A 27,091-nucleotide genomic window follows, 5' to 3' on the forward strand; every position below is an offset into this window, starting at 1 on the left:
TGCATGCCTATGGATAAATATAAACACATGCACCTGTGCATGTGCACAGTAGTGAAAATAGTGTGCCTATTAAGAAATGCTTAATAAAGATGGCCTGGTCACTTCTCCTAGACTGATGGGTTCTCCTGAGCAGACACATTTGGGTTCTTTGGGATATTGCCTTGTAAGTCTCAGGAGAAGCCCCTGCCATAGTATAGTGGCAGCCAAGCTGATTGATCACCAGGATTGACAGAAGCAGGCCGAGCAGAATAGCAGTTTTCATGTCTGAGAACTCCAGGGAAGATTTCCCCCAGGGGCTCCTGGTGTCTAACCAATGAACATCCAAGAAACGTGTTTTCACAGGAGACAGGCCCAAGGCCTGCTGTCTGTTTTCCATAGGAATCTCTATGCCTGTTGACACAGGGACAGGGAAGACTTTGTACAAACAGAGTTTGGATGGACCCCCAGAATTCAGTCCTGTTATTATTGGTAAAACAGAAGGCAGCCTTGGGTGGTGGAGTTGATACATTGGCTTAGGGTAGGTAGGAGACATCCACACTACTTCAGGCCTGTCTCTTTATTAGTCCTGAATGAACTTGCATGCACTGTCCCAAACTGAGGGACAATGAAGGTTTATAACCAGAATTTGAATTCTGCCTGTCTGAGGAGGTTGGTGCTGAAGGAATTCTGGAGAGTAGCTGAGACAGAACCAGTGGTTGACTGGTACGCAGAATTCACAGGACAAGTCCCTTCCTCATCTCCTATTAAAGGCACAGGTCTCTCCTCCATTATGCAATGGCAGTGACCCTCTCAGGGCGAGGTGATATAAAGGAAGAGGTGATCGGCTATGATGTGGGGTACAGCAGCAGAAGGGCTGACCTCGTGATTCTTTGATGCCCTCCGTTTTTAGGCTAATGTTTGCTTTCTTATCTCTCAACCTTGCTTCCTTCTGATGTTGCCCCCAGAATTCCCGTTACCAGACCTATCAACGCATGTGGAATTACATGTACTCCAAGCAGCCAAGCGTGTTTGTGAAGAGCACAGAGGAAGGGATTGCCAGGGTGTTGAATTCCAACTATGCCTTCCTGCTGGAGTCCACCATGAACGAGTACTACCGGCAGCGGAACTGCAACCTCACTCAGATCGGGGGCCTGCTGGACACCAAGGGCTATGGGATTGGCATGCCCGTCGGTATGCAAGAGAGCGGTGACCTTTGGGTATAGCTTCCTCCAGGCAGGGTCAGGGCAGCCAAAGCCACTGAATGCTGTCTAGAATCCATTAGCCTGTCTCCAGAACCAACAGGTTTGAGAACGACTTTAGGTTGGCTTCCTTATGGTTAAAACAAAACAAAACAAGCAAGCAAGCATATGCACATGTACTTGTTTTCCTCCCTCCCTCCCTCCCTTCCTTCTCTTCCTTCCCTCCCTCCCTTCCTTCCTTTTCTTCCTTCCCTCCCTCTCTCCCTTCCCTCCCTCCCTCCCTCCCTCCCTCCCTCCCTCCCTCCCTCCCTCCCTCCCTCCCTCCCTTCCTTCCTTTCTTCCTTCCTTTTTCTTTTTTTTTTTTGTGGTTTTTCCAGACAGGGTTTCTCTTTATAGTCTTAGATGTCTTGGAACTCACTCTGTAGACCAGATTGACTTTGAACTCAGAGATCTGCTTGTCTCTGCCTCCTGAGTTGTTGGGATTAAAGGCCTGTGCTACCACCACCTGACTGCACATGTACCTCTAAGCAGAAATAAGTGTGTGTGTGTGTGTGTGTGTGTGTGTGTGTGTGTGAATGTATGTGTCTCTGTGTGTGTATGTGTATATGTGTGTGTATATGTATGTGTGTGTCTATGTATCTATGTGTGCATGTGTGCATGTGTCTATGTGTGTATTTGTGTCTGTGTATATATGTGTGTGTCTGTGTGTCCATGTGTGTATATGTGTCTGTGTGTGTCTGTGTATGTCTGTGTGTGTCTGTGTGTGTGTATGTGTGTCTGTGTGTGCGCGCGCGTACACATGCACACGTGTGGAAGTCACTGGCTGACATTGGATGTCTTTCTCAGTTGCTCTTTATCTTAGCTTTTGAGATACAATCTCTCACTGAATCTGGTTCTCACTGCTCTGGCTAGACTAAGCCCTGAGGTCTTCCTGTTTCTTCCTCCTCATCACTAGGATTACAGGTGTGTACCACCATGTCTCCATTTTTACTTGGGTGCTAAAGATCTGGATTCAGGTCCTTGCATTTGCAGCGAAAGTACCTTACCAACTCAGCCATCTCCCCAGCTCCCTAATTAGTAATTAAAGAGCTAGTTGACTACTTATCTGTTCATTCACTGTTCGGGGATAATTCTAACTATTGAAGATTATTGATGCCCCAGCCAAGACTTTAGGCCTTGTTCTCTTTGTCTCTTAGTTTGGCATGTTGGCCATTTCTCTGTTGAGTAACATCTCTACTAACAGCAGGAAGAAAGACGTGCTACAAGCACTGAGATAAACACACCTTGCTGATTATAGTTCACTGACAGGATTACAGGAGATGACATTCAAATTCTATGTAGATTTCACTACTCTGTCTACTCCAACTTGGTGTGGGTCATTGAGAATGGGCACTAATGTACCATGCATTCACTGGGTGCCATCTGGTTTTGTAAATCTTTTGACTTCTAGAACGGTGCCGCAGCCGGCTTCTCAAGGGCGTTTTACTTTACTGATAGCTCTACTACCAGGAAATCTGGAAATTCATTCAGCCGTTGTGATTATGAGGGATCTAACTGCAGCCTTTGGGTGATTCTATGTGGAGCATTGACTTCACCACTGTGTCAAGCTCTCCTGATATAAGGCTGTTCCTGAAGAAGGTGGCAGGTAGAAGAATCAAGATGTGGGGACATTAGCATGTGAGAGCTCTGATCTTTGGCATGCAGTCCTTGTAGTCACATTTTATATCCTTGAATCGATCTTTCTCTGACTGGACGTGTTATAAATTGCAGAACTCATTCACACCTTGGAATATAATGAGCATGGACTTGGAGTCAAGGAGACCTGGCTGTGGTACCTCAGAGAGGTGCTTTAACATATCCGAGCTTCGGTTATCCAAGTAATAGGGTTATGTTTCTCATACCTACTCAGGGAGTCACTGTGTGGGTTAGGGCTGTAGTCGGTCATGTGCCTTTCCTAGGTGTCTCATACTTAGCCTTCATTGGGGAATATTAGTGTCCTCATTTTTCCCATAGTTCTGTTTGGTAAAAGCAGATTGCTTCTTAGAACACTGGAAAGCAACCAAATGAACCTGGGCAATAATGGAAGTCCTCTCTGAACGCTGTTGGGTCTGACACCTGAGGCTGTGTAGACCAGAGCTTTACTCTGTTAAAGCTCTGTTAGCACTGGCAAATCTTCATAGAGTCTGTTTACCAGTCATATTTTTTCAGTGCCCATTAATATTACAGATTTTAAGCCTCTTTGGGAAATGTACTGGCTGACATTTCTTTCAAGATGGTCGGGTAGATCATGAAATGAACTTAGGGTGCACCTTGGTAATACTTTGGTGACTCAGTAAATTTAGCCTAAATGTCAAGTGCTTCCTTTCACATGGAACTTGACCACACATAGTTGAGGTGAAAGAGATCATCTCTAGAAATTTGTATTTGTAACCAAGGAAAAAAAATGGAGCGGAAGGCCTTTGTCTTGACCTTGTCGTGATATCATTTTATGAGTATTAGCTCACTTAATTGTGCCACGTGAGAGGTGGACTTAGCTATACCCAGGCTGCAGAGAATAGAAATTGTCCAGGGTCACAAACTAGAAAGAGAAGACTTGAACCTAGGATACCACTCTTCAAACACAATACTTTGCAGAACAGACTATATCGAGGTATGAGTCCCCCAGATAGCCAGCACAGGATAGATGGGGTGGAGGTATATTGTGGGGAGGTTCATGATCTCACCTCAAGTGAAGCTAGGAACAACATCTACTGATGCATTATGCAGTCAATTATGAGGCAAGATTCAGATCCCCCAAGGTTATACTCCCTGCCATTCTTCCAGTAGGAGGAAAGAGAGTTACTACAGAGTGCGTGACGTGGTTAGGACCAGGGAAAAGAAGAAACCCAGTAAGGAAAGAATGGAAACTGAATCAGATGGCTCTGGAGCAGAGAAAGCAACCAGGCAGCAGGCAGAGCCGCCTTCAGTGGCAGCCCCTGGACCACTGTGGGTTTGGATAGAAAGGCCTTAGTGTTAGCTTGCCATCTGTCCACATCTGCAGGGCAACTTGTTCATGTACTCGTTCACTACAAGTGTGTATTACACGCCTGTTCATGGGCTTCCACAACAAATACATTCAAGGCTGCAGGCTTGACGTGGGTTCACTCAGTGGTCCAGGGGCTGCCACTGAAGGCGGTTCTGCCCGCTGCCTGGTTGCTTTCTCTGCTCCAGAGCCATCTGATTCAGTTTCCATTCTTTCCTTACTGGGTTTCTTCTTTTCCCTGGTCCTAACCACGTCACGCACTCTGTAGTAACTCTCTTTCCTCCTACTGGAAGAATGGCAGGGAGTATAACCTCGGGGGATCTGAATCTTGCCTCATAATTGACTGCATAATGAGTCACTCAACTTTCTTTAGGTACAGTTGTACCTTTCTTTAGGTACAACTGACTTTACTGTACAGTCCTGCAGTCTACAGCCCAACAGCTTGCGTATCGCCTTGGAGTTTACCCAAAATGCAGAATTTTGGGTCCTGCCCTGAACCTATTGAACTGGAACCTTCCATTTAACAAAATCCCCAGGTGATTCCTACACAAATTTCATGTGGAAAAACCCTCACTGCCTTGCTCAGGCTCCCCTTGTACCCAAGATCATAGGCATTCCCAGAGGTGCCTATCTACACAGGATCTTTGTAGGGATTGGGAAAGCAAACTGGGCAACCAAATTGTTTTCCAAGTCTCTTGACAGTTTTTCCTTAATGATCATAGACCTCACTGTTGTAGAACATTGAGCTTTTTTTGAATCCACTGAAGCCCATTCTTTTATGATTAGACTTGGATCCTAAAACCAAAACTCCTCCACCATATTCTATTCGAAAACTTTTCAAACAACTGTATCCAATAGAAAGGAGCCTTCTGTTTGGTAGAGAAAGGGCAACAGGGACATGGAGTGATTGGCAGGGCTGTAGGCTCTGATGAACTCAGCTATGAGAGTTAGGGACATCTGGTGACTGGCTTCTTTATGTAGAGGGATGTGAGGATGATGTGGTTAACTCTTCCTTCAGTGGTTGATGGCTGGCTATGGTAAATGATTATAAAGAATATGGTGACAAAAGTCACACGTGCCCAAAAAATGAATAGATATGAAGTAGAAAGTTGGACATTTGACCGAGAGATTCCTGTCACATGAATTCAGATGGTGGCTTCCTAGAGGCTAACAGGCAGATCTCCATCCAGTTTCCTGAGTTTCATTGTGCAAGTTGTTGAGTTATGATGGGCCCTTTATTTACCTTTGAAAGTGAGCGTGCTAGGCAGGGAGATGTGTAATGCAAATGTCTGAGAAGCCATTACTCAGCCCATGCCAGGGTCTTTCATCATCAGATGACCATGTTAGTTATGTGGCAGAAAGGAATTGGAGGAACTGAAAAGGCTGTGTAAACCAGAAAGCCCTTCTTTTAGCAGAGAAGATGGAGCTAGAGGAGAGTGGTCTTGGAGACAGGTGCCACCTGCTGTGTCTGTATCCCTCCCAAGATTCAGGTTGATAGAGTGGCCAGAAAGGATGCTGAGGAGGGGAGCACCATGTGTCTAGAAGAACAATGACACCACGCACTGGGTTTTCCTTTGATTCCATAGGCTCAGTGTTCCGGGATGAGTTTGACCTGGCCATTCTCCAGCTGCAGGAGAACAACCGCCTGGAAATTCTGAAGCGGAAGTGGTGGGAAGGGGGAAAATGTCCCAAGGAGGAGGACCACAGAGCCAAAGGTAAGGAGGACTACAGAGCCAAAGATAAGCACCCTTGGCTCTTCCCCACTACTTGAAAGAACAAACATGGCCTTGTTCTCCAGTGCAAAGTTCAAGCAATCACTTGTAGGATATTTTGACACCAAAGCTTAGATTGGGCTGCTAGGGACCAGACCTATCCCCAGAGTCATTTCTACTCTAGGCACCAGTATCGCCAACTGGAGACCAAGCATACAAATGCTATGGGGGACATTCTCATTCAAGCCCACACATCTGTCCTCCTCCCTTCCCTCCTGGGTGGTTGGTTGCAATAGCTTGATCTCCTTTTCCCATTTATGTGTCTTGACTGTGGCCAGAGTGATTCGAGTTTAAGATGCAAATTAGACCACCAGCATCCTTCTGCATGGGCCTTTCAGCAACTTCCTATCACACTCATCGTGTAAGTTTCAGGTTCCCTGGAGCCTCATGGCCCAATGTGATCTACTCAGCCCCACCCCCCAACACTCTCTCTTTTATTTCTGAACCCCCCAAGCCTCCCCCATCCTGCATCTACCCTGGAGCCAGAGCACCAGTTCACTTCCCAGGCTCCCCCAGAAAGGACTCCCGCCCCTCCTACCCAAACCTCTTTCTTTCAAGGCTGTACTGCTACCATACAGCATCTCCTACTTCTTTGTTTGCTCACTTTCTACTTTTATTAGAGTGAAGATTTAATAAGGGTGGGGTTTGCCTTCCAAAGGCCATTATAGGATATTTTCTTAAAAGAAAGAAACAAAGAAAAGATGGTTGGATGGATGGGTGGTTGGGTGGATGGGTGGACGGATGGACAGCTGGACAGACGGATGGATGGTAAATAAAAGGATGAACACTACATTGGGTTGAATGCAAAGCAGCCACAGGCTGTATGTGCAGTGAAGAGTGCAGAGTGTACCTGAGCACCCAGGAGACATAGGTGAGTTCTGATTACACCTACTACAGACTCACTTATGCCTGCTAGTTATTTTTGGATAGCTAATATTCTCAACATATCCTGACTTGGACAATAAATCATCTATCTGGTCACCTTTGCAGTGTACTTGCAGCCTCACTAAAATATGCACCAGATTTACCTGTGCATGCTCTCCCTTCAGAAGGAGTAGGATGAAGGAGAGCAAACACTTGCCTTTCTGCTGGACATGAATGATTATCCCCACAAGACATTGAGAGCCACTGTGTTTCTAAGTGTTTATATGTAGGCATCCATCTGGCACGGCCAGGTTTTAGGGATATGGCTCTAGGAGACTTGTTATAAATAATGTAAAAGAAATCCTGCCTTCTTTGGAAGGCATGAATCCATACACTTCTTGAGATGCGCCCTTCCCAAAGGCCAGAGCCACCCATTGGGATGGCCATGAGTGGACACGGGCGGGGGGTGGGGGTGGGGGTGGGGCTTTGGCAGATCTCATTTGAATCCCAGCTCCACCCATGGCTAGTCTGTAAATGTAAGCATCTAGTTAACGTAGCTGAGCTCACTTCTGCATTTGTGATGACTATAGAAACCAGTGTGCTGTAAACTTGCTGGGAAGGAGAATCAGAGGCCGGAGAGTACTAGGTTCTGTTCACACGAAGGGCCTAGAGCATCCCAACTATTATTGCTCTGCTCTGGAACATGGGCCATGTTCTGTCATATGTCTACAAAGGACTCATTTCCAACTGTCAGCCATCCATCCAACAATAGGAGATGCTGAGGTATGATGAGATACATTCGCCTGAGAAAAAGCAATCCATACAGATTTACCATTAAAGATCTTGAAGTTTCAGGAAAGATCATCAAACAGCCTCAGTACTGGCCAGACTACAGGGAAAGATTGGGTTGAGTGTAGAGGAGACTCGGTTATATTTTATTCCTGGAGGAAAATAATGAGGGAACTACAGAGCAACATATCAGGACATGCTTGCAGATTGGATATAACAAAATAGATTTTGAAAATGCCCAGATCCTGAGCAGGTAAGGACAGTGCAAAGAGGACATCTCAGACAGAGAGGCAGCATGAGGAAGGATAGGGAAGCTGAGACGCTCAGTGCACAGGGGCTGTATGGACTGTTGAGCCTTGGCTCAATATATGGGCCAGTTTGAGGAAGTTGGCCATAGATGTCGGAGGTTCTAGAGCAAGCTCCTGTGGAACTGCAAAAACCGGTCCTGTCCGTGGTGTCAGAAATTATTTAGAGTATATCTCTGATCCCAAAAGGCAGCTATCACCTTGGGAGACACACTGTCTGAACAATTCAAACTCATAGCAGACATGATGCTCTTGAAGGGTCAGACTCTGGGTTTGCTAGAGAAGTATGTTGGAAGGCGAACATTTTCTTGTTGCGTGCTGAAGGAAAATGGTAATGTTGATGACAGACATCAACAAGTAGGCCAAAACAAAGACTCAAAGCCACCATGTCTGCAAAAAAAATAAAAAAATAAAAATAAAAGGATGGCTTAATCAGGGCAAGTCAGGTTGTGGTCTATCCCTGCCCAGGAGACTGCTCTATGCTGACATCTACCGCTGGTGCCACTTGAGAATGAGCTGAGGATTGCAAGAGCTACAGAGAGATCTTTTTGTCATCGTTAGAGTTTGGAAAAATCCCAGAATTATGTGACATACCATAACAGGGTAGTGGCATGGGAAGAGGCATGTGGGGATGAAGGGCAGGGAAAGTGAAAGGACTGAAGTTTCCCAAGATCCCAGACAAAAGTATTGAAAATCTGGGGGTAAGGAGTAGAAGAGAAGAAGGTCACCTGCTTTCTATGAAACATCGTGGTCCCTTCCACACTACGGCCAGAAGTATGCCAAGTGAAAGAGGAAAAAAAAGGCATAGAGGAGACCCTGAACTTTACCTGAATTTAAACCAAAAAACTACTGAGAGGTCTGTGTGGTTGGCACTGGAATGAAAATTAAAATTTCATTCCAGTAGAAATGAAAGTTAAATCCAGTAGAAATGAGGTAGAAGTTAAGTTTATTCACAAGAAAGTAAAGGTATTCTCTGCAGTTGTTGGCTTTGGAAGTCCTGCCCCATTCCACAGAGGTTTACGGAGACTGACTAGACAAGCAGAGGTGGAGGTGGAGGGAAGAGGGAGACGGATAGGAGTCAGGCCCCCTGAGAAAGATAAAATGGGGTGAACGGGAGGCCTCTCTGTGGTGTATGTGGGGATCAAATGTTCTCTGGTGTGGAGGGAAGAGCTGACAGATGAAAGAGAGGCCATCAGTGGAGTGACCCTGCCCAGGTCTCTGTGCCTCCGGAGACACCTGGGTCCTCTCCACCTGCCAACACTAGCTTGCACTTGCAGGGCCCTTGGGAACACAAGAGCGAGCACTGCAGTCAGAGCCAAGGTGCAGGAGCAGGGCTGTCTGGAGGACGCTGAGCACATTCCCATGAAAGCCACAATGCCGGCCCAGCCACAGCATCCAAGGCCAGCTTCATGCAGTGACTCCTCTTCTGCCATGGCTGACATCCAGACAAATTGTTCAGAGATGCTCGAGCCTCCTTGGCCAAGCAAAATCCCCTCCTGACTTCTTCCAGGCCGTGCTGGAAGCTCTGGCCCAAGATATGGGGCATGCTTCCGCCTCATTTTTCTCTGGCCAATTACCCATTGTATTCATCTTTGCCTCTGACTCAAGGAACAAAGGACTCAGACATGGGGGAGCAGTGTGACACAAAAGATCTCCTCCTTGAAGTCTTTAAAGGGCCACCAAGAGTTGAGCCATGGGAGCTTTTCCTCCTGTGTCTCAAATGGCAGGAGTTTGAATTTGTTTTCCCCAGCAGCTCTCGGGTCTTCTTTCTTGTTATAGTTTGTACCGGTTGGCTTTCACGTGAGCCTAAAGAAACGGAGAAGAGTGTGGAAAAGCACAGAGATGGAGGTGGAGGGAAGTGGGAAGGGGGCTTTCTTTTTCCCAGAGACCTCTGAAACTGACAGTAACTGCCAGCACGTTGGTCTCAATTAAAATGTACCAGACAACACGCACGGGAGCCTAATGTAATCCCTTTCTGCTTTGTTATCCTATTAAAATGCACAAAATTTCAAAGAAAGGGAACTGATGCTTACCCTACTTTTAATCCAGCATTACAGCTCAGACACCAAGGCCAAGAAGAATCTGAATATGGAGGTAATGCCTCCTAGCTCGAGCCTTCTTAGCGGGGGGCCATATTCAGATCTTGTAAATGCAACAACCTTCCCCCTTCTTGTCATAATGTCTTTTCTCTGTCCCCTCCTGAAGCTTGGCAACCAGTTACCTTCCTGCAAACACTGAGAAATAAGATGGCAGATCCCATGGAAGACTGGAAATAACAAAGAGAGAGAGAGAGAGAGAGAGAGAGAGAGAGAGAGAGAGAGAGACCAGGCTCCACTCCAAACTTTTCATTTTACTCGGTTCTCTCTCTCTCTCTCTCTCTCTCTCTCTCTCTCTCTCTCTCTCTCTCTCTCTCTCTCTCTCTCTCTCTCTCTCTTAAAATGTATTTTATTTGTTTATTTTCTCACCCTGCTCCTATAAAAGGAAATCTTGCTAGCCATTCTCAGATGCCAGCATCCCCATGCAAGGTGATTGGATTACCAAAGGCTTCGCGGAACAATCGCCCAAACAAAAGGTGGTGGGTGAACCCCAAGGAAATTAAATACCTTTATCTTGAAAAACACGAGCTCATAATCAGGGCTTCAAAGGAAGACAAATACTCCATCGGTCCATCAGGCTATGAAAATCAGGGTCCCCTTTCAAGAATGGCAAAGAGGCAGTGCTGTTGACTTTTGGAACCCTTGGATAACAGGAAGCTTGCTGTCTGGCACAGTGGGAATGAAAGCATGAGACATCTTAGCGAGAGTGGGGGTGGGTAGTGGCGGGACACGGTGCAGGGGGGGACTCTGGGGACGCCTCCCTCCCTCTCTTCTCAGAGAGCCCAGCAGGCTCTCCTCTTTCTCTGGTTTCTTTGGAAAGCTCTGAAGGTGGGAACCCGACTTTGGGAGTTTGATAGCAACTCAGAGAGATAGTTCCAGAGAGCACCCCACCCCCACCCCAATTAAGTCACAGTGAACACTGGGTGGCAGGAGAATGCCAGAAGACTGTCAGAAAACACAACAGGACCAGAAACACAGATAAATGGTGACCTGGCCAGTCTGCAATCAAGGAACACATCCGTTCTGAACACCGAACTCCCCTCTGGAAATTGGAGTTAAGCTGACACATCAGTGCTTCAAACATCTGATGTCATGTTCAGCATGAGAGAAGGGCTTCCTGAAGTGAGCTTGTAGCCTGTTTGTAGGATCCCCCACCACTGCCACCTTGGACATCATGGACAATAAAGCCAGTTTTCAGGATGCCAGTTAAGTTCTATGAGCATCCACCATAGTGGAGGGATCACAGAGTGACCGGAGAGCTGGGGTGGTGTGAAGGCTGGGATGGTAAAAGGGCTCTGCTTTTAATCTAGATTTGGGTGTGGCACCTTGGGCAATGGATTTAAATTCTGTACTTTTGTTCCCTTACTAGAAAAATGGAGTCACAAATTGTCAAGGGCAACTACAAGGTCAAAGTTAAAAGAGTTTTCAAGGAAAGAGTTAAAATCCTCAGCATGGAACCATGTTCATAGTAAACACTCCTAAAGGGAGCCTTCATATTTTTAGAGCCATCAGATTTATTTAGAAATTCCCCATTAGCTATGAAAAGTTGGACAGCCCACGTTCTCTGTCTTTTTAATGTTTTTATGAAGTACGAACAGTGGGTCTCTTTTCTAGCCTGTCTAATAATTGGAGGAGATTGTGAATGGTTTGGAAAGTGGGGTGCTTGAGCTTGTATTACGGACCATGATGAAGTGCCTCTCCCCGTAATTGCAAGATTTCTCCAATGCGTCTTTCAGCTTCCTTATTTTTCCCCAACTGTCCTTTCCAGAATCTGCTAGGTCTAAGTGAAAGATGTCACAGTGAGGGCAAACAGAATGGCAAGCTTTCTTCTTCAAAGATGCCATGCAAATGTGTAGTGAGGGGGAAGTTCGTGCACACACTATACACGCTAAAGGAGGAGCTGCTGCTACAACCAAGAGTCCCATGGAGACGGCCCTGTCTGAGAAGTCCACATGGCTGTAGCGAGATGTGACTCTAAAATGATGGAGAGCCACAGGGATCCAAGAATCTATGTTTGCATCAGATACTCTTGGAGAGTCTGACACTGCTCGGAGCTTAGTGCCAAGTACAGTGCCCAGATCATGGAAAATGCACCACAAAGATTTGTTCGTCAGCATCAAAGAGAACAGATGATGTCATTTGTGGAGATCATGACTCTTGTCTGTCCTTTCTTTATATCCCTGTGGTGTAGCTGCCCCTCACCCACCTACAAATCATTGTTCCAAAAGAGAACAGCATGCACCTGTCTCAGGGACAGAGAGATCACCGTTACTTGGGACTCCGTTAAGGGATAGGAGTTACCTCTACCGGAATCTCAGAAACGATCTTAGCTAGGCGGAAAGGAAGGAGGGGCAGGTGTGTGATCCGAGTCTCTTCACTACGGTATCTCCTGATGATGTCTGTTCCCCCAATCACATGCCAGAGACAAAGAAAATAATACGTTTTCATTTCGGGGAGCTAGTATTTGTATTTGTGGCAATCTGTGAGCGACACCAGAGCTAGTATTTCACCAACTGGGGATTTGCGAGGAGAGTCTGAGTCTATTTCAGCTAATGTGTGCTGATTGCTGAAGCACAGCTGAGGCTCAGGCTCCGGGTGTCAGGAGGAAACCCCAGTTTTAAAGCCATCTGTCTAGGTGGCTTATGCACTGTCCTGTGTACCGGAGTGGGCGGGAGCAGTGACTAGATGATTTCCTAGTCCCTCTTGCAGGTGCTAAGGCATCTATAAGGGCAGCCAGGATCTTGCAGGCTGGAGAAAAGCCCTCCCAAGCCCCAGCTGATGAACGGCTGTGTGGTAGGGAAGGCATTAGACTTCTAGGGGGATGACTGATGACAGTGTTAAGCAGAATGGCCTAGCTCTCTGAATGTGCCCCCCCCCCCTCCATCTGTTTCTCAGCTCTCACTCTGCCAGCAATCTATTCTTGCTTCTACTTTCCAATAACTTCCTAAGGCATGGCTGGTATACAAGCCTCACTCTGAAGAGGAAGAAGAGGCCACTCAGCCAGGAGTTGGCACGCTGGAGCCAACACCCATGATTAACAGGTTGGCCATGAAAGTTGAGAAGCTGGGAAAGAAAGACTGGGCTGTTTGGTGGCTCCTGGACTCTACCAACATTGCATTAAAGCCTCAGCTCCTTCTGAACACGTCTAGATCAAATCAGAGTCAGAGTCGCCTTAGCACAGAGCACATGGTCCCTTCTTCCCCTCCCCCACTCATCTAACATGGGGATCTATGTCATGGATTAGTCACATAAGTGTTCTGCTGCCTTCAGAAGGTCTGGACCATCTGGCTGGAGCCCTCCCTGAGAGTGGCCACGGTCTACAGGTACCACACACGCATTTGATGAGATCACAGTGTAGATCCAGAGTCTTGTATACTCTAGGCCTTTACATCTGAGTTGTCTATCTCTTTTGTTTCTGATTCTCTTTCTTCATTTTTTTGTGTAGGTCTATGTGGTGTGTGTGTGTGTGTGTGAGTGTGTGTGTGTGTGTGTGTGTGTGTGTGCATGCGTGCCTGCATTGTTTTTTTTTGTGGAGTCCCCAAGGCTGGTCTAGAATCTTGCTTGATCATTTCCTACTTTTTCTTCTTAAGGTTATATCTCTCAATCAAACCCAAAGCTTACTGGTACTGCTAGTATAACTAGGCAGTTTGTTCTCTCCAGGGCTGGAATTATAGGCAAGCAATCACATTCATAGGACAATGTCGGATCCTTGCTACGTGGACTCAGGCCGTCCTGCTTTAAGTGCTCAATTACCTCTCTAGTCCCTTATGGTCTTTTCCCTCCACTAGAGCACCTGCTGTGGGCCATGTCCTATGCTGGTGGGGTAGAGAGTTACATAAGGTCTGGTTCTCTCCCCAATGAATTTAGAAAATGGGAAATCTAGACTCATAAACGTAAGTACCATGATGGTTGTGTGCACACAAATAGAATGACGCAGAATTTGCTATTAGTGAGGTACAAAAGCAGCAGAGCTGACAGAGTTGTGTATGATCAGGGAAGCCACCAAGATAAGGTGGCCCCGAGTTCAGTGATAATGGATGCCGTTAGCCAGGTGTATGTGTGATGTGTGTGTGTGTGTGTGCGTGCGTGTGTGTGTGTGTGTGTGTGCACGCGCGCGCGCGCGCGCGCTTGAAGAAATGCAGGACTAGTTACTTTTGCGCTATCTATTAGCAGATAACCTGACAGACACATCTGTGGGGAGGAGGAATTTAATTTAATTTTCTGTTTCCAAGAAATTTCAACTCCCTGTGGAGGGAAGGCAAAGGTGCAGTTCAGTCCCCTGAGGCTTTAAAGCAGTGACTCTCGGCCTTCCTAATGCTGTGACCTTCTAATACAGTTCCTCAGGCTGAGGTGACCCCCAACCATGAAATTATTTTCATATCTACTTCATAACTAATTTTGCTTCTGTGATGAATTGTAATGTCAATATTTTTGGAGACAGAGGTTTGTCAATGGGGTCATGACTCACAAGTTCAGAGTTGCTGCTTCAAGCTATTTGAAGAGGCACATATTGACATAGCAGCCAAGCAGAAAACATCAAGAAACCAGTCAGAACCAGAGGGGGCCTAACCTGCTAGTGACCCATTTCTGCCAGCTGAGCCCCACATCCCAAAGGTTCCACAACCTTTCGCAAATGATGCTACCAGCTGGGGACCAAGTCCCCAACGCATAAGCCTGTGGGTAATATTTCAGACCCAAAGCCACACAAGTGCTTGAAAGGAGTCAAAGTGCACAGACAGGCACACCAGGGCACGCTGGGAAATGCAAACAGTTCTGTGTCACTTGCGATGATGTCACAGGTTTCACATTTTGAAAAGATCAGTTTTATGGGGGGGTGGAGTTGAACAGAAAATGGCTACATGCAGAGACACCATTTTGAAGTCTATGCAGCAGTCCAGGCAAGCATTGGGGAAAACCTGAGGCAGGAAGGAGATGGGATGGATAGAGAGGAGATCAAGGCAAAGCCAGCAGGACTTGGTAATGACCAGTGCTTGGAGGAGAGGCAAGAGACCAAGAGCAAGCCTGGGTGACAGGTGAGGTTGGAAGAGCAGCACATCAAGCAGTGGTTTTATAAAGAGCCAAGAAGAGGTGTGTGATTGACAACATCCAGTGCTAAGATGATTGACGTCGTCCAGTGCTAAGAGAGGCTGTGTAAGATCAAGGCTGGAAAATGTCCCTGAGCTCAAAAACAAAATGTGGGCAGTGATACCAGAGGAGCACGCCACTGTCACATGGAAGGGCAGCAGGTGTTGCCAGCATGCCAGGGCTAACGAGGACTCGCGGAAGTAAATCCAGATTAGGAAATTCATTTTCTCCTTCAGGGCCTAAAAGCTTCTCAGGTGTTCAAAATTATGTTTAAGGTCTGAAAAGAAAAATATCAGCTTCCCAATGCACAAAGAAAACTTGCAAAATTAAATTAAGACACATTTAATTAAATATCTCCAAAATGGAACATTGTTCCAACTTCATTAATTTTTAAATTTAATATTCATAAAACTGCATCTCATTTAGACACAATTTTGGGGTTAGATTTTTCTCATTTTACAAGCATTCCCTTCTATGCGATGAAGGCTGAGAAATCACAGCCAATTGTCAATTAACTATTTCTTTCTGCCCTGTAAAGCCAGAAGCAAAGAAATTTTAGATGCATTTGGTTGTAAGACATTGGGTGCATTTTCTTCTACCTGCTTTTATGTGGGATGGAGTTCCCAAATGTATGTGTTTTAGAGTGTCTTAAAATGATCTTAATGTTGACAGCTCTGTTTGAAGGTTCACAACGATAGAGAAGAGGGAGGAGGGACATTGGGTGGACGGAATTGGAATAGTCAAGGGTCTGAGAAGGGAAAGACATGAACTGGAGAGAGCCAGTGGAGAGGAGAAGGTGGGGAGGTTCAGGAGGTAACAGCTGGGGAAATGTGGAATGCAGGCAGGGCACAGGTGACAGGTCCAGAGAGGAGAAGCAACTCCCTTCCAGAAACAGGAGGGAAGAGCTCTTCTCAGAGGCCCTAGTCTCCTTCTTCATCTCAGATAGATCTATCTAGGGTTATCTTGGAGTGTCCCAACATAATGCAAGGACTTTCTTTACCTGGGCAGGTAACCATCCTTACATCACCAAAGTCACTTCTCTTGGCCCTGCTGGCTAGAGATGCTAGTGCTTCAAGGAATCATGAGATGTAGCAATGCCCCCTTCTCACCACTCCTTATCCACGGGCTGGGACACCAGCCTTCAAACCCTAGGCAGACCTTTGACCATACTCTTTCTTTCTAAGCGACCCCATATGTCTCATCCCCCAATCCATATGGATTCAGGTGAGAGAGGCTGGTATTTAAATGAACCCAAGCTAGTTTCCTCCCCCATTTTTAAGATCCCTGCCATGGGATTCATTGGGATGGAGGCCCCTGCATCAACTGGTGCAGAGTTGGAAGAGCTGACTCATGAATCTGCAGACCGGAGTGCATGATATGCTAACATTATGGCTGTGTGAAGCCTCAGGTCCACTGGAAGCAGACCATTAACTGAGCAGAGAATGCCTGTACACTGTGTTGTTGAAAGAAAGGAAAAGAACAGACATCCATCCATTGGGTTCTTTGTCATAAGAAACCCAGGTTATCTTGAAATGGACAGGTGGCATCCAATACCTATTCCTTTCTGTGGAGCATCCTGTGTAGTACAAAACTGGCTTTTCCCAACTACAGCATAGCCTCATGCCCCATGACAACTTAACTAGAGATCAGGCATGAAATAATTCTGAAGAGAATAGGATTTAAGCCTTCCAGTCACCAATTCTTAGCTAGAAGAAGCTTTTGATCTATTGTTGCAGTCTCCATTCGATCCAGGTATTTCTGACGCTTCTCTAAGTTTGGTTGCTTCACAGCCAAAGAAAGCATCAGGTTGGCTAAACTCCCCAAGCTGCAATGAAATGGACATAATCATTCTACAAATATGTATGAAGATATCTTTCGATATCTTGCTAAGAAATGAGGTTATGACCCAACTTTAAAGAACTTAAAATGTATAAATGCTTCTTGTCTTAGTTAGGGTTTCATTGAAGAGATACCATAACCAAGGCAACTCTTATAAAGAACAACATTTCATTGGGGCTGGCTTACAGTTTCAGAGGTTCAGTCCATTATCATCATGATGGGAAACATGGCATCATGTAGGCAGACTTGGTGCTGGAGGAACCAAGAGTTCTAGACCTTGATCCAAAAGCAGTCGGGAGGAGACTATCTACCTCACTGGGTGGAGCTTGGGCACCAGGAGACCTCAAAGCCCATCTACACAGCGACACACTTCCTCCAACCAGGCCACACCATCCCAACCTCCTAAAAGTGCCACTTACCATGGACCAAGCACACTCCCAAAAATAACAATTTGAAACTAGTTGTAGGCCTGCTTAGCTGGGATTAAAAAGTCACCTGAAAAGCTTATTTCAAATATAGCGTTCTGGAGCCAATGAGATGGCTCAGTCGGGGAGGGTACCTACTGCCAAACATGATGGCCTGTGCTTGATTCCCAGAGCATTCATGGTAGAGGGAAGGGCCTACTGCTGAAGGTTGTCTTCTGACCAACCTTTGCACACACTGGCACACAAAGAAACTGATGTTAGAAATGATAATAAAACACAGACTCCATCTTCTAAAGTACAGATTCAGTAGGGCTTGGGAAGGGCTAGAGGTCTCTATTTCAAGTTTTCCAGGAGTTTCTAATAGCAGCCAGGTTTGGGATACACTGGACAAGTAGAGGTGAAAAGTCTTACTTTCTAAGTAAGTTTAATAACATTTTAGTACTATCTAAAATGTCAAGGTCTAGAATTATTTCAGAGTTTGGAGATTTGAGATTTTGGAATAGTGACTGGCTGGGAATCCCCTGACCTGGAAATCTTTCTAAACTTCTCTGAAATCTAAAATTATTTAAGCATATGCTCAAAAGCTTCAGCTTTTAGAGATTTGGAGAAGGAGAACCAACCTATAATATGCCGGCTCTGGTGAATGTGATTCTTTTTATCTCCTTAGATCCTAAAACACACTGTTAAGATCAACAAGTTTTAGAGTCTAAGATATTTTGGTAGCAAATCAGATTGGGCCTGCGCCGCCTCCTCTCCCTTAAGACAGTCCCTAGCTCCCAGCCCAGTACTGTCACATGGTTTCCCTCCATTGGAAGCTAGATCTCCCTGCCCCAATTACTGCAGTCACCCTGCTTCTCTTTCAACGATGAATGAAATCTCTCCCAGGAATAAGTCTGGGTCACCATCTCCAAGGCTCCCTCTGGTTCTTTAGGCGACCTCGAATTGCTGTGGTGTGTCTTCCCCTCCCTCAAAGTAACGGCCACTTCTTGTCACTCTCTTCCAGGCCTGGGAATGGAGAATATTGGTGGAATCTTTGTGGTTCTTATTTGTGGCTTAATAGTGGCCATTTTTATGGCCATGCTGGAGTTTTTATGGACTCTCAGGCACTCAGAAGCGTCAGAGGTAAGCTTGCAAAGACTTCCAATGGCAGACCAGTCACAGCAGTGTGAAACACCTGTAGTTCTGCAAGGATTTCAGACAAGACTTATGGGATGCTCCCAGAGGGCACACAGGATGGAACAGTGGGGAAAATATTAATCCCCAGAGTAAAAGATCCATGAGTACACATTGTCATGTATTGATTGAGTAATCACAGAAAGGAGTTCAGATTCTCCTTGGACACAGCCATTAAGTTAATATTGAGAAAAGATGTTTTATGAACAACAGGCTTTGGTAGAGAATTGTGGGGTGTGTATGTGAAAGTACCAGGTTTCCCATGTGAAGTATGACCTCAGACCTTCCATTTTGACTGTGTTTTTACAGTACAGGCAAAAAAAAAAAAAAAAAAAATCCTTAGAGACCTCCCAACTTGAGGAACCAAGAGGTTCATTTTCTATCTTAGAGATTTTTAATAAATGTAATTGTCTAGCTGAGGCTTAGAGACTAGGTTAATATCTACTTTGCATCTGTGGAAAGTGTGAGAAGAATCAATGCTTTCTTCCATTTGTCCTCCCTCCCTCTTTCCCCCCCTCCTTTTCTCCCTTCCTCCCTCCTTCATCCCTGGAGAAGATGCACAAATCCTTGTGTGTTAATGTGTGCATTATGAGACTTCTTTTTAAAAAAAAACAATGCATTAGCCTATCAGCTCAGCTCTGGATATCCCTTAAGCCCCACCGCCTTTAACTTTTCCTGAAGAAATATCCCCTGACTGTATAGACAACACCCTGGAAGCCTGTGGGGTGCCTCCTCCTAGGAGCCTTGGATGTAACATCACTGCCTGCCAGTCGCTTGACTGTCTGTGTACAGCATGTTGATCTGCCCTCTCCTGCACGAAGAGAACTTGATTTTACTTCCCACTTGCCCCCCAAGAAATGAAGAGTAGCCAGGCCCTGTCTAAACATCCCCCTCACCTAAAAATATATGCATCAGGCCAGCTGCTGCTGCTGCTGCTGTAGCTGGGGGTGCTACACTCACAGTGCCTGAACCTGATCCTACCACTCCTTGTCTATAAGACTGTTGACCTGCTCTCCAAAATCCACAAGTGTGCCCTAGTTGTCCTGTTTAACGAGTAGCAATGTTACCGTCACTGTGCCTCATACTATCGTTGTCCTGGGCTAAGGACATTTGGTAGCAGGATTGCTCCTCACTCCCTTCTCCCCTTCTCTACCCTTGACTCTATTCCAGCCTGACTTCTCTCCACCCCTGCTAGGAGGGGTCTTTGCAAACCAAAGGGAACACGTCATTCCTGATTCTCTTGTCCTTTTCCTCCCTCAGCATCAGAGCTCATGGGGCCCCTGGTATGTCTGCTTCCAGTTCAAGTCCCTTTTCCCTTTGCATTTCTTAAATTCTGCTCACTCGTATGTATTCTACATGAGCCTGATGGGCTGTGCCTTTCATTCCCCGTGAGACCTTCCCCATTTCTTCTCCTGCCTTAGCTCTGTACCAGCAGAGCCAAGCATCCTGCAGTCACCCCAGCACCCATGTAAACCTGACATACAGTGCTACCATGCTATGCCACAGGGTGCTAGACACGGAGGTACTTGCATGTAAGGACTACTTGTTATCTCTGTATTTCCATGGTAAATCACAGTGTTTGACCCACTGTAGACGGTAAATGAATGTTGTTATATTCTTGTCACATGTAATGGATCAAGCAGGTGGCAAGAGGGTTGTTGCCATAGTAATTATTAGAAGCACAGGGGTTTAGTGATTTGCCAAGAGTCTCTTAGTGACAGTGATGGGTCTAGAATCAGGGCTGAGAGCTTGTTCGGCCATATCTATGAACTGATATTTCCAACCGCTTTGCATGAGTTGTTTCTCCACAGAGCTTAGGCAGGATCTGGACTTAGATTGAAATTCAATGACTCCCAGACTGCTCTGATAGCTAAAATGAAGAGGCGGCTGTACTGGCTGTGTGACTATGATGCAATATCGGTTCCACAGACAACACAAGAAAGAGGCTTCTTCTGCCATCATGGTCCTGGAGTGTCGCTGTGATCTCAGAGATGAGAACTCAGCCAAGTGTGTTTGGGCTTCGGAGTTAGACAGGTTTAAGTTCTAATTCTTGATAGGATGCTCATTACCTGGTTCTTTACAAAATAGATAATGTTTCCTGAGTTCCAATCTACATATCTTCAAAGTGAATATTATGATATTATTATAATATTAATAATAGTAGCAACAGTAGCACATGTTTATAATTCTGTATCCATTGGTTGTCAGATCCCAAGAGCTAGACAGGTCCAAGCCCTTTGTAAGTTTGGTACAAATGCTTTCTTCCACAAAGCTTGATTAATGTGCACCATCTTTGTTGCATTCATTGTGAACACACAACCATTTTGCTGTAGAAATAGCAATGTGCTCAAATATGGAGTTGGTCCTAGACCTACAGGGTGTTAAACTTAATGCAGTGCGTGCGCATTGTAATGCCTTTTCTAAAATCTGGAATATTCTACATTTTGAGACACAGTTGGAGTCAAACATTTTCTATTAGCGGACTTTGGACCTTCAGTTATACAAGTGTTTATTCTGGTGGTTTTTGGGGGATACATCACCTCCAGCTGTTGGCAACATCATTCAGGACAGTTATAAGGAAGTCAAGCCTTGTGGTGGCTTTTGGCCATAGTAGAACTATCATGTTGGTGGAGATGAAAGAAAACAGGGAAGAAAAGGAGGCTGCTTCCTCCCACTGTGTTTCCACAATGTTCCTTTCTAGCTCAGACAACTCAGTCGGGCATAGTGGGTAAAAGGCACAAGAATCTTTGGAGCAAAGACAAAATGTTCATGAACAAATGATGATGTTTTCAAATACCAGGCAGACTGATATTGGAGAGAGTGTTTGTTTTTAAGTAGGTTTTAAGATCCAAATTTACCTGAGGTCAACGGATGAAATTCTCAGTGGTAGAAGAAGCTAAGCAGACTAGGAGGACATAGTGTTAGTGGGAATGAGCCAAAATGGCATCCTGTCTTTCCCAAGATGCCGATATTGCTCTTTGAAGGTGGCCAGAGTTAGGGTATCATCTGGCGGAGCTGTTAAATGAAGGCTGTTGGGGGGCTTTTGAGCCTTAAGCAGGGGTGGGAGTGAAGCCTTAGTCTTAACCTTTTCACCTGAGATGAGAGGCCCTCCCACCATCACTCCATCACTCGGTGCCTACAGACCCAAGGAGACTCATGGGGCCGGTTCTGAGAGGCTATCTGTGACCTCCGCTGTCTCCCCCAGGTCTCCGTGTGTCAGGAGATGGTGACGGAGTTGCGCAGCATCATCCTGTGCCAGGACAATATCCACCCCAGGCGGCGGCGCTCTGGAGGCCTGCCACCGCCGCCCCCGGTCCTGGAGGAGCGCCGGCCCAGAGGCACAGTGACACTCAGCAATGGCAAGCTTTGTGGCGCCGGGGAGCCAGACCAGCTGGCGCAGAGACTGGCACAGGAGGCCGCCCTAGTAGCTCGGGGCTGCACGCACATCCGCGTGTGCCCAGAGTGCCGCCGCTTCCAGGGCCTGCGGGCGCGACCGTCGCCGGCGCGCAGCGAGGAGAGTCTGGAGTGGGACAAGACCACCAACAGCAGCGAGCCAGAGTAGTGGCGGCGAAGGACCGTGGAGGCCGGCGGGGAGGTGGGAGGGCTATTGTTACAACTTCTTTCTCTCCGGATTCGAAATTCAGTGACTTTACCAAGCGATCAGAGCCTGATGGCCCAGCAGGAGGCGGATCCCGCCCCGAGGCAGAGCGGGTCTATCTGAGATGTTGCACCCACGTGGTAGAGACGCTGTCCCTCTTGGGCAAAAGGACCCATCTCCTCCCAGAGGGCCTTTCCCCCATACTCAATTGAAGTGGATTCTGGGTAGTGGGGCCCTGCTGAGAGCAGTCCAAGAAATGGAAGGTGTTGTCAGTTGAATTACCCCCTAGGAGGGGGCCATTGTACCCTGGGTCTAGTTCTTACCAGAAAAAAAAAATTAAACTCAACAGGGAAGTTTTTCTTTTTTGAATTTGTATATTTTTGTTAATGTCCTTTTTCTTTCCTCTCATGGTTTTTCTTTTTTCTTCTTCTTTTTTTTTTTTTATTAATTTTCCGTCTCTACTGATTTCTGTTCTAAGGTTGACTGGTCTTGTGCTTTGGGAGGAGGAGTATGGGTTAGGGATGGAAGTCTGACACCTCTTTCTTTCTTCCTTCCTTCCTTCCTTCCTTCCTTCCTTCCTTCCTTCCTTCTTTTCTTTCTTTTTAAATTTTAGGTTTTGGAGTTGCAAGTATACTGGGTTTCAGGTGCTGACTCTGCCCCACCCCTACCCCCAATGTGGTGTTTGGTGGTCTTCCTCTGCCTAGAGAGCCTTGGGTGAAAGTCCATCAAACTTTTTAAATGCAAAAAAAAACAAAAAAAAAAACAAAAAAAAAACCAACCAACCAACCAAACAAACAAACAAACCAGTCTGCAATCCCTTGAAATGCCTGGGTTCTAAGGGTTAATCTGGCTTTTCTTTTTCTTTACCCTTTTCATTTCTGAAGACAGAAGGAAGACAACATCTGTAAAGTATGCTGAGTACTGTATAAGAGAAGGAGGTGTGTGTGTGTATGCATGCACGTGTGTGATTTTCCTATACCGTGGGGTCCTGGCTTCCACTGCAATGTACTACTCAGAGAAGAGAGGGGACAGTGCACCCAAAGGGTGTGATAGTCTCTTCAGCTGCATCTGTTTTTAGCTGAACCTGGAGCTGCCTCTGAAGCCCTTCCCACAAGGCTCTTACAGATTGGGTAACTAGACATGAAACCTGGGTGCAACTGTGCGTGTGCGTGTGCGCGTGTGCGTGCGCGTGTGCGTGCGCGTGCGCGTGCGTGTGTGTGTGTGTGTGTGTGTGTGTGTGTGTGTGTGTGTGTGTTCATGCTCCCATACATGTGAGTACCCAAGCATATATCTGCATGTGTTTATGAAACAGACCTTAAGTAGCCAATAATGTGCCTAGTTCCTGGGAGGGAATGGAGGTTTTTAGCCCATCACTGGCTGAGGAACTAGGAAACGAACCGTGGTGAGTTCAGACCTCTGTGTGCGTAGTAGCTTTCCTTGTATGACTTGGGATAAAATGTCTGACCTCTCTGCTGCAGACTGGAAGTCAGCAACATTCCTAGATATCCAGGGGGCTGCTCTGCCAGTAGGAGGTTTGCAAGGTCTGATGGGAGCGCCCTCTTAATGTGAGGGCCAAGGCTCCCAAGGACTTACTTGGCCTTTGATTGGTCTCACCACTCCAGAATTCCATGACAAGTTGTCATTTTTGGATGGAAAACAAATTCTATGCAATTTCTGAACTTAGAAAATTCCGAGAGAGAGAGAGAGAGAGAGAGAGAGAGAGAGAGAGAGAGAGAGAGAGAGAGAGAGAGAGAGAAACACTAACCCCCTCCTGCACCACCACCTGGAGCTGAGCTGATTTCACGTGACTCCTGTTCTGAATGTCCTAAAACACACTTTTATGAAGATGATGAGCTAAAGTCCCTGGCTCTGCGTTTTGTGTAGGTTGGCATCCTCTCTGTGCTGGGATAGTTTGTTAGAGCTGTCACCCTGGGTGGGGCCCAGTTGTAAGCCTGATTCTTCTTCATTCATGTAAGAGATTCCCTGCTGGTCCTAAGCTGGCCCCTGGCTGGTAACTCTGAATCCGTTTTCATTTTTCTGCTTAACTGTCCAATGGTAGCAAGTTTTGTGGGACATTTAAGACTTTCTTTTTGGGTTTGGTTTTGTTTTTGTTTTTTTGTTTTTTTTTTTTTGTTTGTTTGTTTTCTTTGCCATTCCTTGTGGAGAAATACAGATTTGGTGGGAAGGACAGTTGAAAGCTGACTGCCAGCAGTTCCCCCCCTCCTCCCCCCCCCATGGTGTCACAACCGATGCAACCCCCAGCCCTTTCTCATGCTTCTGACTCCAGGACCCTTCCTGCCAGATCACATCTCGGACAGGAAGGTTTGTTTTTTAAACTCGTTTTTATGAGCAGGAAATCTCGATCAATAGAAACTTTTTTTAATGGATTAGCGAAGTAAATGTTCCCACGCATCATTTGTGATGTCTGTTTCAGTCCCTGGTGGAGTAACGGGGAGACTGACAGCACTGGGCAGCTTTCCCGAACTCCTGGGACCGACTCTGACTCTGCGCCTTCCTCCTGTTGCTCTGAGGACCTGCTGCCAGGTGTTTCTTGGCCTTGGTTTGTCTCCACGTTTGATTCATGGGTCCGTTGGCCTTCTTTCCCATCCTGTGTTTTCTATCTGACTCTGTGTACTATATAAAGCAATTTTTTTCTTGTCTGTTTATCTTTCTTCGACCGGAATATTTACAATAAAACAAACCCTGAAATGTTAGTGTGACGGGGTGTGAGGTGTTTGAGTTTGGAAAGTGGGATGCCCGTGCCCAAGGATAAAACTCCAAGAGAGACTAAAACTAGGAGCCCACTTTCTGTCTTACCCTCCATCCACCCCACCTACCTCTGCCTCTCTCTCTTCCCCTTTCTTCACTGCCCTCCTCTCCCCCCCCCCACTTCCCACTTCCCACCTCCTTCACCCTTTGTTCAGATCCCAGCAAAGTCTAGTTGGCTTCTTTCAGTTTTCAGGTCTGGGAGCCTGAGCCCCCCTCCCCCCTCCACACATACACCCCTCAGAACGGATATGCATGTCAATGGAGCTCAGGTTTGTAGGTTGGTTTTTTTTTTTTTTTTTTTTTTGTCTTCCTAAATGCACTTTCGCAGAATAGTCATCTACTGATACCTGGGGTAACTCTAGCCAGATATCACCCCAGATTCCACTGGGAGCCTGAAGATTACATCAATTAAAATATAATACTTTGCTTTATTTCTTTTAATTGCTTTACAGGGCCCCGACCGTCACAAGATCTCTACTTCAGAACCCAGGTGGGGTGTAAGCTGAGCAGGCAGAGGTTGGAAAATCTTTTGGCTTCCTCTACTCCAATGCTCATATGAGAATATTCATGCTGGGAACTTGCCAAGTCGCCCTCTTATTGGTTAGGTGAGACTGAAATATCACGCTAGCCAGTCCATCTGGGACTGCTCTGTGAAAGTTCATTAGTTTGGGATTCCAAGGAGTTTAATTTTCTTTCAGATTCCAAAGAGGACTTCTCATTGGTATATAAGGCCAGGATGGAGCTATGGGTGGAGAGAGAGAGAGAGAGAGAGAGAGAGAGAGAGAGAGAGAGAGAGAGAGAGAGAGCAGTCTGTGACCCTCCCATCTCCTTGGTGTTCACAAGGCAAAGTAGTCTGGGAATGATAAGAAAGGTCTGACTCCCTGGCTGGCTGTCAGTTCTCAGGTTATAACAATGAACGCACAGAAGAGATGCCTTCAGAAAGATGTGTCTGAAAGCTGGGGCTTCCTATGAGGCCTGCTCATGAGAAAACCAAAATAAGTAGCTTTCAGCTTTCACGACTTCTGCCTTTCAGGAAAGGTAACTCCCTACACACACACACACACACACACACACACAGAGAGAGAGAGAGAGAGAGAGAGAGAGAGAGAGAGAGAGAGAGAGAGAGAGAGAGAGGTGCCAGTCCCTACCAGGACAAACTGAGACCATCCTCAGGGGCAGGCAACTTGGGGGTCCTCTGGTGTGCCTCAAAGATTAATGATGGCATGCTTCCAAAAGACCTGTTCCATAGATGGGGAAATTCCAGAGGAGTGGAAGTCACCTTTCAAGTCTTAGAACCCGGTGGTCAACAACTTCACTAGCCTCTAAGAACAAGGGGAGAGATATGCTGGCATTATTGTTAGAATGTGATTAGTTACGTTTCACTAGAGTCTCAAAATCCAAAGAATGGATGAGAAAACCCAGGCAGCTCCATGAGGCAGACCACAGAATTTGTGCTAAGAGAGGAAAGAGGGAAGTCTATGGAAGCTGTACAAGAGGAAACATCCTCTGACCAGGGATGGCAGGACAGGACCCAAGAAAGGGCACAAGGAAGCTGGCCATCTAATATGGCTATAGATGAACTGTGTGCATGCAAATATACCCTTGGGTGAGACGTTCAAGGGAATCGGTGCACAGGCACAGTGGCTGAAGTGGTGACGTACAGGGTGGAGGTTGGACTGTGTGCGGTTCATATATAGAGAGCCGTGTTTCTCCTGCTGGAAGACAAGCTAAAGGGTTCCACCTATCCTGTGAGATATATTCCTTGCACCCATTCTAGCTTTGTCTCTTGGCTATGTCAGAGAAGTCAGAGGGCAACAGAGATCTTGGGATGAGGTAAAACATTTCCCCACCGGCTGGCAAGTGGTTAGGTCGTTCTCTTACAACATCACCTTAGACTCTGGCAGGGGTGGGGGAACCAAAGAAAGAAGAGCCCGAGATCCAGTACCCCAAGAGGACAACATTTACCTGTGAGAGGAAGTGGTGGAGACTGGGGAGATGGCTCAGTTGGTATGTGCCTGCCTCTCAAGCATGAGCACTGAGTTTGAGCATCAAAAGCCACATTGAAAAGCTGGGGTGCTGGAGAGATGGCTCAGCAGTTTAAAGCACTTTCTGCCATCCCAGAGGATTGGGGCTTGATTCTCAGCCCCCACAACCGCCTGTAACTCCAGCTCTAAGG

General features: G+C 46.4%; 1 protein-coding gene across 1 annotated transcript in view; it reads left to right on the forward strand.

Moving 5' to 3' along the window:
• Grik4 (glutamate ionotropic receptor kainate type subunit 4) overlaps positions 1-22,163 on the forward strand; it is a 436,861-nt gene extending 414,698 nt beyond the window's left edge. The window contains exons 18-21 of the mRNA XM_052188602.1: positions 945-1,170; positions 5,787-5,915; positions 18,379-18,497; positions 21,754-22,163. Coding sequence (XP_052044562.1) covers positions 945-1,170; positions 5,787-5,915; positions 18,379-18,497; positions 21,754-22,110 — 831 coding nt within the window. The 3' untranslated portion in view covers positions 22,111-22,163. The remainder of the gene's footprint in view (positions 1-944; positions 1,171-5,786; positions 5,916-18,378; positions 18,498-21,753) is intronic.
• The last annotated feature ends 4,928 nt before the right edge of the window (positions 22,164-27,091 follow it).

This window comes from Apodemus sylvaticus, chromosome 7 (assembly GCF_947179515.1).
Source record: "Apodemus sylvaticus chromosome 7, mApoSyl1.1, whole genome shotgun sequence".
Classification (NCBI taxonomy): Eukaryota; Metazoa; Chordata; class Mammalia; order Rodentia; family Muridae; genus Apodemus; species Apodemus sylvaticus.